The sequence below is a fragment of the Nasonia vitripennis genome, chromosome 4 (genome assembly GCF_009193385.2).
Source record: "Nasonia vitripennis strain AsymCx chromosome 4, Nvit_psr_1.1, whole genome shotgun sequence".
In the NCBI taxonomy this organism is placed as follows: domain Eukaryota; kingdom Metazoa; phylum Arthropoda; class Insecta; order Hymenoptera; family Pteromalidae; genus Nasonia; species Nasonia vitripennis.
In genome coordinates this window covers 13129921-13145003 of record NC_045760.1, presented here as the reverse complement: position 1 = coordinate 13145003, position 15083 = coordinate 13129921, and the positions used below count along the sequence as shown (strand labels likewise).

The 15083-nt window shown below is 46.1% G+C and overlaps 1 protein-coding gene across 1 annotated transcript in view; it reads right to left on the bottom strand.

Moving 5' to 3' along the window:
* The window catches only part of LOC100120465 (nephrin), a 324223-nt gene that overhangs the window by 77577 nt on the left and 231563 nt on the right, over positions 1-15083 (bottom strand). The window contains exons 4-6 of the mRNA XM_031929953.1: positions 13389-13499; positions 2961-3054; positions 2733-2845 (exon numbers count right to left, since the gene is read on the bottom strand). Of these exons, the coding sequence (XP_031785813.1) occupies positions 2733-2845; positions 2961-3054; positions 13389-13499 (318 nt within the window). The remainder of the gene's footprint in view (positions 1-2732; positions 2846-2960; positions 3055-13388; positions 13500-15083) is intronic.

The window sequence follows — 15083 nt, the reverse complement described above, 5'->3', positions numbered from 1 at the left end:
CTTAATATATCAGATATGAAATTTTGAGCTAAATAGTTCAGTTTAGGTAAACGGATAGCACGCACGACTACCACGCTGATGACCCAGGATCGATTCCCGCCGCCGACAAAAAATTTAATTTAATTTCTTTGTTTCTAAATAATATAATTGTCATACTAAATTAATAAAACTTTATAATAATAAGTCTAAAATAAATTAAACAAAGAAAGAAATTAATTTTTTTTGTTCCCCAGTGTACATTTCTAAACGATTTAAAATACGACATTTTCACTGATTTAAGCAGTGACCATTTCACTAATTCATTCAGTGAATAGTCACTATTTGGCAGTTGCATACTTTTCACTGTATAAATTAGGGCCTATGCACTATTAATCAGTGAAATTTCACTATTTTACACGGAGAGAGTACATAGTATAAAATTAGCCTTATTTTTAATGTATATCCGACCGAGCTTGCATTCCAACTGGGTCAAAATTATTTCCACTGATTCGATTAAGAATCTCGCTCGCTAAAAAAAAGAACTCGCCACGGTGAATAACGAACCGCGATCGATGAAAAAACGCGCGCACATGCAGCCATCAGGGAGAAAAACGCGGCGAACGAGCCGAACAATTAAGCGAGAGATCAATTAGAGGGATTTAGCTGCGCGTAATCAGGACGAGTCCATCGTCGAATTATGCAGAATGTCACTAATTACGAGCTGTGATTACGTCGGACGAGCGGTCGCGCGCCACCTACGTGCGGTCGATATTAATCGAGTCGTTGATTCCGCATAAAATCGCAATCAGCGAATCTACACCAGCGCACGAACGCTTATACCTTCCTCGCTATATATTCTATTTAGGCGTAGCCCGCGCATACATAACTGACTCTTCCCAGCCGACCCCTTCCCCTGCTCCCGCCGAAGAGCGAGGGTAAACGCCCGCGGCCGAGTTTGCATTGGCCGGGAAATCGAGAAGTCACCGACCGGCAGCGGCGGGTTATTCGTTTGCTTTTCATCTCTCTTTCTCTCGCTCTCTCATCATGCGGACCTCCCCCGATCAGCAGTCGGTCTCACTCGAGCGATCGCGGTGTGTATTTATGCAATATGCATTTTTACGCGAGTACACAGTGATATTGTTTTCGGTCGCGAGCTCGAGCCGAAGGCCACAGAGAGGGAGAGGGAGGCTTGTTGGTGTGACGATTCCCGAGCCGTCAGCGCGATAAATCTGGCTTTTGCAATTGGCTCGATCTATAGATAGCGTTTTCGAGGCAGCTCGTCTGTGAAATATGAAAACTACGAGCTGCGGCACTGCCAGGGATACGCGTACATATACGAGGCAGCGGACGAGAGAAAGAGAGAGAGAGAGAGAGGGAGAACTCAACCGCTAACGGGGCGGAACGATTCTCGTGTTCACGCGTGCGAGTATGGCCGACGACGGAGCACCTTGGCGTATACGGCCGTGCGACTCCTTTAACGGCCTCGCGCGCGCCGGCTGTTAAAAGCGAAACAGCGGGAATCGTATCGCAATTATATGGCTTTTATTATTTAGGACTTTATAACCCCACCGGCGAGCCGATCTCGATCCCATTAAACAACGGGATTGATCGTTTCATGGCCGCTGGCGCGAGATTTATCTCCGGGCGATTGTAGGCTGCGAATTGAAACTGTTCCAGTACTGTGTGTGTGTGTGTATGTGTATATATATATATATATATATATATATATATATATATATATATATATGCCTTCTTGGATCATTCGATTTGATACACCATGCGGCTACTTCTTTCCTTGCAATCCTCTCGTCGACTGTATGCATGTGTTGCAAATATTTGTTCTCAAAAGAAAAAAAAAAGAAAATTTAGCTCATACGAACAGCAATATTTTTCTCGCGTGCACGTATGATGCTCGCGAAGCTCGAAAGCCGAAAAATTTCCATTTACTGCCAGACGTCGATCTGGCAATATATAGTATATATACACATGACAGAAGATCACTGATTGGTTTTTCCTTGGTTCGCCGGCGATTTTCTATGGTCCGTCCAGCCCCCTACTACCCCTATCACGGTATCGAGCGTATATATATATATATATATATAGGAGGGAGTTTCGTTTTTGTTTATTTTTTCCTGCGCAGATCGCGCGCGAGAGCGCGGAAAAAGAGATCAAAAGGAGCAGGCTGTAAATAGACGTAACGCATTTGCATTTTTATTCGAATTTGACGATTGAGACAGACTTTCATCGTGAAAGTGGAAAATCAAAGGGTCGAGCACCGACACTTTTTCGCGCTCGTGCACTGCTCTCCGCTATCGCTCTCTTTCGCCCGCTCCGCAATTTAATTTGAAAGCTTTTTTCTATCTGCCGCGTTTTAATCCCTCTAATAACAGATCTTCGATTCGATTCGTACGCGGGAATTCGGTAAAACCGCGCACTGCCGCGTCGTCTGGCGTCAACGGAATCAATCATATCGTCGGCATGCAAATGAGTTTCGACTCGGCGAAAGTCGGGGCTGACGGACTGCAAATTCGTTTTTTTTTTCTTTATTGGAGAATGCTTTGATCATTCTTTTGTCTGGGCTATGCAAATTATTATCTATTTATCTCGCAGAGGTATGATTCTTAGTTTGACAATAAGAGGCGTTTTTTGTTCTCAAATAATCTATCGTGCCTGTAATATCAACTGTCGTACAATTCTATTTTCACAGAACTATTGTCACCAGCTCTAACTAAATTAGTTTATAAATTACTCACGATTCAAATCCAGAATGAGAGACACTTGCTTGGGGTCGACGAGGTCGGTATTTTGGGCTTGACAAGTGAAATTCGTGAAAAGATGCGACCTATTTAGCGGCTTGACAGTCAACCTGAAAATCAAGACGTTTCGTCAGCCCTACAGCTTCGCTTATCAACTTCTGCAGCTCTATTTCTATAGCGACTTATCAAATCGCGCGAGAATATAATCCTACTGCATGTACCCACTTCTTTTCGATGATGTCCCCGCCGCTACTCTCGTTGGAGTCGTCGTTCTTGAGGATGCCGTTAACGAACCATCTGACGACGGGCACAGGCCTCCCTGGAACACATAGAAGGTCGGGCAAAAGTTAAACACACAGCCAAGTGAGTATTCACCGCCAGTACACTCTCTCTGTTATAAATCCTTAACGAGCTCATAAAAGGAGGACGCTCTCGCCCCTCTATTAATAATGTACACCGAGCGCTAAAACGCACCCCGAAAGCTGTTTGATTCATTAGCCCACGCGCGGACCTTCCGGCTGAATAATTCGTAAGGTTCGAGAGCTTCCGCTGACTCTCTGGTCAATTAATGAAAAATCCTACTCATGCGTCCTGAATACAGCTCGCGTTATAAAATTAGCCGAGGATTCGGGCTTCTTGTGTTATTACGACGCCGCGGACGGAGAAAAAGACGCACCCGTAAAAAGAAGTCCAATAAACGCGCTAAAGACCTTAGCGCCGCAGCAGAAGAATAAGAGAAAAATAGGGGAGAGCGCGCGTGAAAGCTTTCTTTGTAACGACTCGGAGTAATGGGGCCAAGCTGGAGTATACGACAAAAGCGCGGCCCTGCTGCTGCTGCTATGAAAAAGACTACTAAACGGTAGACGAGTTATTTGCAGTAACTTTTAAATTAGTCGATTGCCCGAGCGCAGAGACGACGCGTCGATGCTCTTCATTGAAGACCGAAGCTGCACGACCAGCGGCCAGGACAATATGACCAAGCCGTGTCATGAGGGGCAGTTTTACGTATGCATCGCTCGATAAGGCATCGCTCGATAAGGCATCGCCGCGGATTTATATTTTGCCGAGTATATAGCTCTTCGTTAATGCACAGCAGCTGCACCGCCGGTGTTCGACGCGACACCGGCTTTTTTTCTCGTCGCGACGATAAAAGAATTTATTCGCCAGCTAGCATCCCTTTCGGGACGCCGGATAAATCACTGGGTGCGCGAGAAAGAGAGAGAGAGAGAGAGCTGGGCAGGCAGGCCGTAAAATTCAAATGCTTAATTTAATTGCAAACATTTTTGCGCTCTTTATGGAGTACATTATTTTGATCGGATTTTATTTGTCGTTTCCAGGAGTGCCGTTTAATTAAGCCATTAAAATCGGCCGCTATACAGCCGAGAGAAAGAGTCGTTACACGCGCACTGAATATAAGACACACGGTTAATTTTTGCCTCGGCGATTTTCCCATTACTCGAATTCAGTCCCTCTCTCTCTAAAGTGCATCGGCGGGCTTTTTACACTGGAAAATTACGCATTGGCAAACTCGGAATTAGCCGGCGATAATTAGCGCGAAAGAGAGCTGCGCGCGTGTATATGATCGAGCTTTTTATCCCAAAGTTATAATATGACAATTTCCACAAATATATATATTACAGCGAATTCAATCGGTTTCTCGTAAAAATTAAATCAATGTCTTTGCAATATATGCGGCTCGCATTTTATTCGATTTTTATTAATTTTTAGAAAATTGTACGAATTCAATTTGCGTATATACAGAAAATTCGTTTGAGAGCACGCGCTTGAAACTTTATTTTGATGGAAATTCGTTATTTTTAACGGCGACGCATTAATATTACTCGGAATTTTATTTCTTCCGCGCGTTTTGTCGCTCTCCTTCTCTCTCTCTCTCTCTCTCTCTCTCTCTCTCTCTCTCTCTCTCTCGCCTCGCGCGCGTCTTGGTAAACAAACGTTCATTAAATTAGCATAGCTTAATATCCAGCTCCCGCGCGCGCGTTGATTTATTCAAATTAGAGTCTATATATAATTGCACATAATACATATATGTACGCAGGGCGAGCGGCCACGATTTCAGCATGGATATTGAGTATGCGCATAGAGCTCGAGCCGAGACAGTTCGTTTCTCTAGACGTAAACCGCACGGTTTTTTCGCATTATTATTCACGATGTTGTGCGCGGCGGAAAATCGCCGTTTAATTTCCCGAATAAAGCTCGGAACGAGTCTTGAAATTACCCGCCGCTGCAGCCGATCTCTGCCGAGAGAGCTTTTGCATAGATTGCCTTGCTCTCTCTCTCTCTTTCTCTCTCCTCCTCTTTCGTGAGCAGCACGTGACGTCATTGTTATTCACCCAACACTCGACGACTGCGTTCTAACTGCATTAGGCCTGTCAAGTCGCACTCGTGCGCGACACTTTACCGCGAAATAGCCTTTCGCTTGAGAAAGAGGCAACAATCACTGAGCTAAATATTTATTTTTTCAAGAGAGCAAGAAGAAGAACCATGTATATTAAGGTGGTCGATAATACGTTACACTACCCGAAACGGGATAAAAATTATACTTCCAAAAGACTACTATAAGCTGTTCTGTTCCACTGTTACGCCCGATAGGTAAGTTCTCTACTCGAGCGAGTAATTTTTTAATCTAAAGTTCGTCCGTAACTTAGGATGAAACAAAGCCAAAAAGGAAAAAACGGCTCTCGGCGCATTCGCGTGGAAGGGCGGGCCCGCGCGTAGAAACTTTCTTCAAATTAACAATTAAGATAAATTAAGACACAAGCAGTATTAGAGCGCGTAGGGTATCGGCTCGAGAATTCATAATAAAAAAACTTTACGCCAAAGATTTGCCCTAAAATTTAAAGTTTCGCGCGCGCAAAAAAAACTTCCTTTAAAGACTCGAAGCTTATAACAAGAGCTTACAAGGAATTTCTCGTGCTACCCGTGTTTTTTTCTCCCCTCTCGGCTATTCATCCTTTCCCTCGCTAAAATAGCCGTAAAAACGAAGAAGCGCGAGAAGAAAAGAAAGGAGGAGGGAAAAAACGAGGGGAATGATGATGAAGAGAGCAAAAAAATCATCGTCTCTCTCTCTCTCTCTCTCTCTCTCTCTCTCTCTCTCTCTCTCTCTAGTAGGCGCGCATATAAAGCGTTTGCGTTGCTTCTAAAGCTCGAGTACACGCACTCGGCCATTTCACTTAATGCAGCCTGTGCATATATACCCTCGCGCGCTCACTCGCACACATAGACTGGCTGCTCTCCCTGGCAAATCTCCGGAGGCTATATAAGCGCGCGGCGGCAGTGCTGCCGCTGCTGTTGCTCACAGGATGTCTCCCGAGCTTGGCGCTGCAAAGAGAGAGAGCGAGAGAGAGAGAGAGAGACACACACACACACACAGAGGGGGGGGGGAGAGGAAGTTGCCCTCGAGACGCGCTTGCGGCTGCGGCAGCTCAGGAGAGAACGATCCCTAATCCCAAAGATGTGGTCCAGTGTATCCGCGGATTAAAATTCGCTCTTTACTACCGAGATAGCGCGCGTCGGCAGCAGCGAGCTCAAGCGCGAATAAAGCGAGAACGACGAGTATACATAGATTGCGTCGGGGAACAAGAGAGAGAGAGAGAGAGAGAGAGAGAGGGAGAGAGAGAGAGAGAGAGAGAAGCTGCTCGGTCGAAGTGACTTCGGAGTCCGGCAGTTAAAGTCAACGCCAGGGGCAGTACAACCCCTTTAAGTACTAACGTAAACGACCAGGCGAGCTTACGAATTAAGCAGTCTCTCTCTCTCTCTCTCTCTCTCTCTCTCTCTCTCTCTCTCCCTGCTTCTCATTTGCGAGCTGCCGATACGGAGGTCCGACGCACAGAGAACGGACTGGAACAAGAATATGCGCGCGGACCGATGCACGCGACAGTAGCGAAGTATCATGCCGGCCGTCGTCGGAGAACGATTTGACGGCAAGGAGCTTTTACCGCGACTTGGATTGAAAAGGAAAGCTGATGTTGACCTCCCTGCCGGCGCATCGAGGAGTTTTCTATTGATGCACTGAGGTGGGTCTATTGTCGGGCGATCGTATGATTTGAGCAGATGGGCTTGAATAGCAGGCAAAATATTCCGCGACGTTGTCTGACCACACACTGCCATTACTACTCGCCGTTTCTTTGTTCGAACATCCTGATTTTTTAGTCGTGTGTTTAAGTTTGGGCAGTGATCAAGTCTGCATATTTGATAGTCACGAGTGTACAGCAATAAGCTCGAGGATTACCTGACTAATCAAGTTAGTTTTGGTAAACCAAAATCTGCAAACCATATCTGAGGTTATATTAATCCCAGCTTTCACTTAAGACTTGAATAATTTTAACATCAATTATACAATTGCAATTTTAATTATCGGTTATTCTAATAATTAAGTTCCACTTTTCATTCTTTCTTCGTTTACGGGATATATTTGACAACAGAACTTGCATAAAAGTTACAAGTAATAATGATTTTACATTCATCATAATTAGTAATGAAAAGTATAAATGAAAGCTGATTTAGCTCAGCATACCAAATTAGTTTTATTCTGACCTGGAGTTTGACGGAATCAGAAATGTATGGATTTAATATATGTTGTGTAACGGGGTGAGACTTGACGTGAGAGGAGAAAATCACAAAAGGAGACGCCGGGACCGAGAATCGATCCGGCGTTCCCGAGATCTCTAGGCGCGCGTACTACCACTTAAGCCAATACCGCCCTATTTCGTCACTCTCTATCCTGCCTCGATTATCGGCGTGGCGAGGGACGTTGTTCCTCGTTACAGTTGATTAAATTTTTACAATATCTGTGCATGCTAAGAGCCCATAAACATTATAAATGGCTTTAAATTATCGAGTTGATGGATTACTTCAAGCTTCAAAACTAAATTTTAATGTATACATACTCGAGAGCAAAACGTATAGAGAGTCGGACAAAATGTGTGTGTGCGTGTGTGTTTGACGAGCGAAAGCGCAGCCGCGACTAAGCGAGCGCGTAAACGCGAGAAAGATCCGCAGACTTTGAGCTTTTCGTTTGTGTGTAAGTATACCATAAAGAGCGGGTATCCGCGACGGGCGAAAAGCTGTACAAGCAGTAGATATAGGTATAACGTAGCGACAACGGCGAGAAATGCAAGCGCTTTAAATTTTAACGAAAACTCGCGGAAGCTGTTGTTTGTTTTTTTCCTCTCCGCAGTGCATGACTGTGCCAGGCCACAATATACTCGCGCTCAGAGCACAAAGGTGCTTCATGCCTTGTGTGGATACGTAGTTGGCCGAAAACATAACCTCTTACGTGCTTACGCTTAACGCCTCGCCGCAGGGGTGTCAGGCTGCTGTAGATTCAGTGTCCCAAGCGGAATTTGTTCCTCTTAGCACTTTTGAAATTAAACTTTCATATCCTCCTTTGAGTGCACTTTAAGCCTCGCCTTTTTCTGCTCTGCTTTTTCACTCTTCTAGCCCGAATAATCGTGTATAAAAAGTGGGAATTAGGCTCACTTTGTCGAGCGGCTGCGCGTTGTCGTCGAACCGACGTACATGTTTAATCTTTCAACGGCAAACGCGTGGCTCGTTTATACAAACTCTACTGCATATACAGACCGTCAGGTTTTTCTTTTATTTTACATTTCACGACCCCTTTACTATCGCGTGGTACACAAACGCATATTTAATTTAAAATGAATAAATACGAACGCCACAATCCGCTGCCTTCGCCAGAGTAGAAAACAATTCCCTCTGACCCGAAGTTTGCTCGACTCCCTCGTGCCAACGCGCAGCGACAACAAAAACACGAAGTGTCTTGATTGTCAATGAAAAGAAAGAAAAACCAGCGGCTAATAGCCGAGCAATAACAAAGCAAAATTATCGAACAGCGTACATTTATACAGCGTTTATCCCCGCATCGACGGCCGGCACAGCCCCCAGCGGAGCCTATAAGTGTTTTCCCAGACCTATACTTAGTCGCAATCGCCGGTGGTAGGCTGCGGTTCAGCGTTTCCTGTCCCGCGATAAAATTCAGCACTCCGCGAGCGCGAAAACTCGATTATACAGCTCACGCGAAAGACATTGAAAACGCCTCGGGAGAAAGACTCGGGGTATTAAAAATGCAAGTGCACAGGACTGGAGATTTTCCTGCGAAAGTATGAGCTAGCGATATTGTATTATATGCTTTTATACAGAGTAATGGGAACTGCTTTCAAAGTCTACAAATACCTTCTCAGACACTCCCTGTAAATACTGGCTGCATTTTTTGTATGGAAAATAACTTGTGTTACAAACGGAGAGGAGACACAGTCGAAAGCGAAAAAGTAGACGACGGGACTCGAACTCGCGGACCCGAGAGCCAGAGGCCTGTGCTCTAACCACTGAGCTAACGTCTACGATACATTCGGACGCTATGCATCGTAGTACGGCTCGGCGGACTCTTCTCGCTGACTCGTCTTCGCTGCTCGCGTTGCAGACGTGTGCGTCTGTGACACTTGCAACTCAGCCCTAGCGATATTAACGGACGGTAAATGTATGGGCGAATTTCTGTGGATCGAAAAATAATTGTAACCCACAAAATTGTAAGCTATACCGTAAATCTGTTTTTGCGCACGAACTTCCGTCGACGGATTCTCCCTAATTAGATCCACCGAAGCGAATCCGCAAATCTCTTCTCAAGCGGCAGGAGCATGCGAGGGAAAGAGACTAGAGAGAAATAGAGAGGAAGAGCATCGAGGGTGTAAAAACGGGTGTCGGAGATCGAAAAACGACTCGGCGAATAAGCGAGCGGACTCATTTGCCGAGCGCCAGGCGGAAGATCATTACCAAAATTAACGGCTCGTCCACCTCGCGTCGTCGCAGTTTTGTTTCCTTTATTCGCCCGAATTCACCCGAGCTCGCCAGCTACACAACTGTGCACATCGTCACGATGAGATACGGTTAAACTGTTCGATGAGCCCGTAGCTGCCAAAATCTCTGCCAATCTTTAAAAATATTCCTTTCCGAGTAACGCGTACCAGCAATTCTTACGAGCTTCTCAACTCAATTATCTCGAGTCGTAATTACGTAGCTAGTTTCTTTCTTGCGCCGGCCTCGTTAATTCTTTTTATACCAGACTGCGCTGCGCAGTAGTAGCAGTAGCCCAGTGCGCGTTATAACGACGCGCGTTATGTTGGAGCGCGGCCATTCGCTGCAGAGGAGCAAGAAATACGTACCAAGGAGAGAGAGAGAGAGAGAGAGAGAGAGAGAGAGAGAGAGAGAGAGAAGCACGACTCGTAAGTGAGTTCCTTCGCTCATCGAGTTCTTGCCTTGCATTTTAAGAAGACAATTCCTTTTTGCCAGCACGCAGCGACGTGCTCGCGATTCCCGAGGAGAAGAAGAGAGATGGAGCCTCTCTCTCTCTCTCTCTCTCTCTCTTTCTCGCGAGCGAGCGAGCGCACGATACCGGACGGTAATTCGATGCCGGCGACACCCGTTATGAGCGAGAGGGAGGAAATATTTGCTTGGTTATCTTTATTACCCTCGTTTTTTACGCGAATAAGCTTCAATTTCAGCTCGTTGCACCGTAGGGCTTTGCTATCTCGCTGGGCCACGCTCATTTCAGCGGCGAGCCTCTATTTTTCAATGATTATTCACTGGTCTACTGCGACCGCCTTCCACGCACACACGCATCCATATAGTTATTATTGCGGGATGAGCCAGTAAAAAATTGCCATACGTGTGCGGTTCGTTTATTTTTATGCCGCGTGCGTTTGATGTTGAGTTTTTCGGTACCTATATTGCTTATAACTCTCATCACCGACTCTAGCGCTTCCACCTCAGCGGCAAATCCCGTTTAATTATTTACTAATGAGAGGAGGGACCTGGCGCATCGAATTCGCCCAAACGAAAGTGAATTATGTCCAAATTCTCCCAGCAAAGTGCGCCAAATCCTCGGGTAAAATAAGTAAGCTCGGGGGAAAGTGAAGGGAGTACAGAGAGAGAGAGAGAGAGAGAGAGAGAGAGAGAGAGAGAGAGAGAGAGAGAGAGAAGGAGAGAAAGCTGGACCACCTCCTGCGCATTGTAATTTTTCTCACGCTCCTACCTCCGCAAAGAGAGATAGAGATCCCGGTGCGCAATTAAGGACTCGTGCGCGCTGATCCACCTCTAAAAGGAAAGTATGTCGAAAAAAGTGTTCCGGCAAGGAGTCTGCCCTCGGAAAGTTTTAATTTTTTGAGACGCCTCGAAATAATCCGGTTTTCGAAGCCCCGAGATAGTCCAACTTTTCCCCTTGTGTGTGTGTGTGTGCGCGCGTGCGTGTAACTCCTGCGACTCTCCGGCCGGATGTGGGATTACGGATCACCCACTTCAACGTCCAGCTGTCATAATGCGATAAGTGACCTATATGGGGTCGATGATGAATGTTTCAGCACGATCTTCCAGCGGAATCAAATTAGCCAGAGCGTCGAGTCTGGCGGCTTGACATAAATTCAGCCTGATCTTTAATTAAGAGCCAAGTTTGGCAAGCTCACTGCATAGCTAATTAGGCGAAGAGTTGTTATACTTATAATACGTAACGGCAGAGCAAACAACTAACGAAACCTCGAATCGAGAGCGCAGTCGCTCGCGCACAAAAGCAGAACCGGATAACGCTAATCAAGATGAGAATGATCGGAGAATAGTGCACCTCATTGTATAGTCTGCATCATTATTAGTTCTAATTTCATGAGTATCGTTGAAATCTCTATAATAGAAGCACAACTTCCTAACCCGATTGTTCCAGGTTATTGCGGTTACACGGTGGATAATAAGCCGAAGACTCAAAAACTTTATCTCGGTACGTGATCCACTTTTCTGATCAGAATAGTGCTCGTCTTTCAACGAGTGCTGCAGTGAATCAATCCGTTCAAACAATGACGAGCCATTGCTGCAGCCGCCGATCGGTCGCTAGAGAAACAAACACAATCAGGCGACCCAATAAATTCAACATGCTCAGCTCTATTCTCTTCCTCCCTGAGCGTATATCTATACGTGCGCGCGTCTATATACATATAGATCTCGGGAGCCGGTCGTCATCGAAGCGTAGCGAATCGCTCCCCGTTTAGTCGCGCGCAATTTGCAATGGCAATTAACACGTGCTCGAGCGACGAGCTAATGAAATAGACAGTTGCTGATAGATACGTACGGCCTCAGCGCAGTAGAACGTGAGGTCAGACAGGTGGACAGTGCCGTCGACGAGGGCAACAGCAGCGGCGGCGGTTACGGCCAAGAAGACCAGTTCGCAAGATCGAGGAGCTTGCGAAGTTGAGTCGGATGTGTGCGCGCGATTTTCAAAGCTGACGAGGGAGCTAGGAATGACAAACGGCGACTAGGGCTCGAGACTCGAGGGTAAACAAGCAGTGCGGATCCGATGAGCAAATCATATTGAAGTACAGGCTAGCGCAGACTTGTTTGTGTTTTAATATAATTTGTTCAATTCAAACGGATACTCAGTGGCATAAAGAAGCTATAGAGAACGGGCGCGTATACTCAGACAGAGAGATTGGCAAATCGGGAGCAGTGGAAAAGTAAAAACGGCCGCTGTATAAAATAAAGTGCCGGGAAGAGGGAATTGAAGTAGAAGAGGCCGATAAGTCTCGAGGGCATATACGCCGGCAAGAATGCCGTCGTGCAAGTGGAAAGAGAGAGAGAGAGAGAGAGAGAGAGAGAGAGAGAGAGAGAGAGAGAGAGAGAGAGTCAAAGGTAAAGAGTAAGAAATATAAGTGATGAAAGTGGAACTTTAAAAATAATCTTTTAAGGCAGATTGTGGAAGTTGCGGCAGTTATAAACAGAAATTTAGATCCAGTTGCCAAAGTCAACAGGGCGGAACTGCAGGCGCGCTCCTCTTTCGACTCTCCCGCTCTGCCGAGGACTGGAAATGGAACTTTTTACTTAGTCGAGTTCACTGCCGCGGAGCTGCCGAAGTGAGGGATGCCGTCGGAAAAAAAAAGAAGAAACGAGACGATCTAATAAGCAGCGCCGCGATCGAGATGGTATGAAACTGTTGTCTGGAATTCGCGTTAAAATTTTTAAGGACGATTCGACGGCGCGAGGATAACAACTTAACCTCGCGTCTCCCTAATTGATCTTTATCCCGATAAAGTATATAGACACGAGCGTTTTAATTTTCAGATGTTTAACGTGAGAAGAAACGAATTCGCGCATAATAGATTTATCCGTCTGAATCATCAATCAGGAAGACACGCACGAGAACGAGCGCACCCAAAGCTGCAGCGACACAGGTCATGTCGAGTTTCAGTAGCATCACCGCAGCAGGATACATTACAGTCGTTACAAAGCGATCCCGAAGTGACATCATTAATTAACGCAAGAAACCCTATAATGCCGACGACGACGACGCATCGCGCGGTTTTGTAGTTGCGCGTCATTACGGAGCTCTGGTATCGCTTCATCTAAGAATCCTTTCAGGTCGAAAGAGATGAGAGTCCTTTTTAATCTCACTTAGGGACTCTTTTCACTTTAGTTCCGCTTACCTTTGAAACACACTCAGTTTCATTAATTTTTGCACAACATAGTGTACAGACTATGAAAATAAATCTGATCTAATCCAACCACTTGCTCTCTCCCTGAGAGCTCATCTATGCATCAAACAGCTTCTACATATTAAAAAAAAAATTGTATAATACGTACCACCAGTCACACGGCAGTTCAATGACAAAATGTCACCCTCCTCGTACGGTCCGGCAGTGCCATTCAGGATTCGGCCAAATTCATCCAGGATGGCCGGCTGCTCGGGCGGAACTGAAAAAAATAACATGTGCGTAAGCTCAAAGCAAACATCAAATATACATCCGTCAATTCGCATCCCGTGAATACCACGAAAATCGGCCATTGTTACGTTAAAGAACAACTGCTCTTGATCGACGCATCAGAGCGAACGACGAATCCAATAAATTCAGAGTCGCGCGATATTCATGTGCGCATACGCCTTAATTACGGTTGCGGCTATATACGCCCGCCGACTCGCATCAGATGGTGGCGCACAAAAACACCGGAGGAAAATTACGAAGTTGCCTGCGTCGCTTCTGACCAGTGCATAAATCGAGCGGCTGCACTGCGTATAACAGTATCGAACTGCGATATACACAGCCTCCATCTCCAGCTCTATATATACATGTATATTGCGCGGACCTCGTTTAGTCTACGCGATAGATGTACATCGCACATAGAAGGATATACGGAGGGGGGAAGGGGGAAAGCCGGCAAATTACTCTCACTTTTGCTAATTTCAGCCGACATAGTGTAAGGATATACACGGGGAGTATCATTAAAACGTGGCTCGATTGCATGCAGCAACTCACAGCGTGAATGTAACTACACGCGCTCTTTGCTTTCGAAAGCATCGTCGGAGTTTCGCGCTATATTTCTCGAATCATAAAAGTCGCATTTACACACTGTATACGCTGGCGATAAAAAAAAAGCGCGCGCGAATAAGAAGACGGACGAGTAGAGAGAGAGGGTGAGTTGTCGCGGTCGGAAGCAGCTTAAATTGGCCGTGGCTTATCGCTAAATTAAATCACGGCGTATACAGAGAGCGCTCGCGAACACACACACACACGCGCAAACTATACAGACCTGCTCACGCATAAGATCGATCTGACCCGCTTACAAGATGCTAATCGACGCGGCGTGTGTACACACATACGACGGCGCCTCGTTCGTATGCACTGCGCACACATGCAGGGCCAAGGAGAGGAGAGCGCATAGTCCGCAAGTAATGTACTAGGGCCCACCGTGTAAACAGAAGCTCCGCTCGCTTAATATAGGAAACCGCGCGCGCCCGATTCCAATACACACTTACATATATGTATGTAGGTATGCGCGCGCGCAGAGGAAAGAGTCGGGGAAAATTGGCAGTGAGAGACGACCGCTTGCGAGCTTGCATTATGTTATACCTATATATACAGTATGCTACGGCTACGCCATGTATGTATATATACTACACGTTCAAGGCAGGAACGGATGCGGACACGAAGACGGATCAGGAGCAGAGCGAGCGAAGGCACAGAGCCAGGAGCTGGCGGCTCTGGTTGATTTTGGACGGAGATACAAATGGCCCGGATTTCGCGAGGAGAGGCGGTTATACCTACAGGTGTATCTATATATACATATACAGAGCTGCGGGCGGGATCGAAGGCCGTTTTGACAAGAGACGGTCGCGCACTTATGCCCACTTCGGCCGAGTTTCTTCGTTCCATCGATATCCGGTTAGACGCCCATATGGGGAATTCTAAAATGGGAAAAATGCCATTTTCTGGTTGGAGAAACGGAAAAAAACAAATGTTGGGGCACACTCCCGCAACTTTTTTGTTCTTATTGTACATT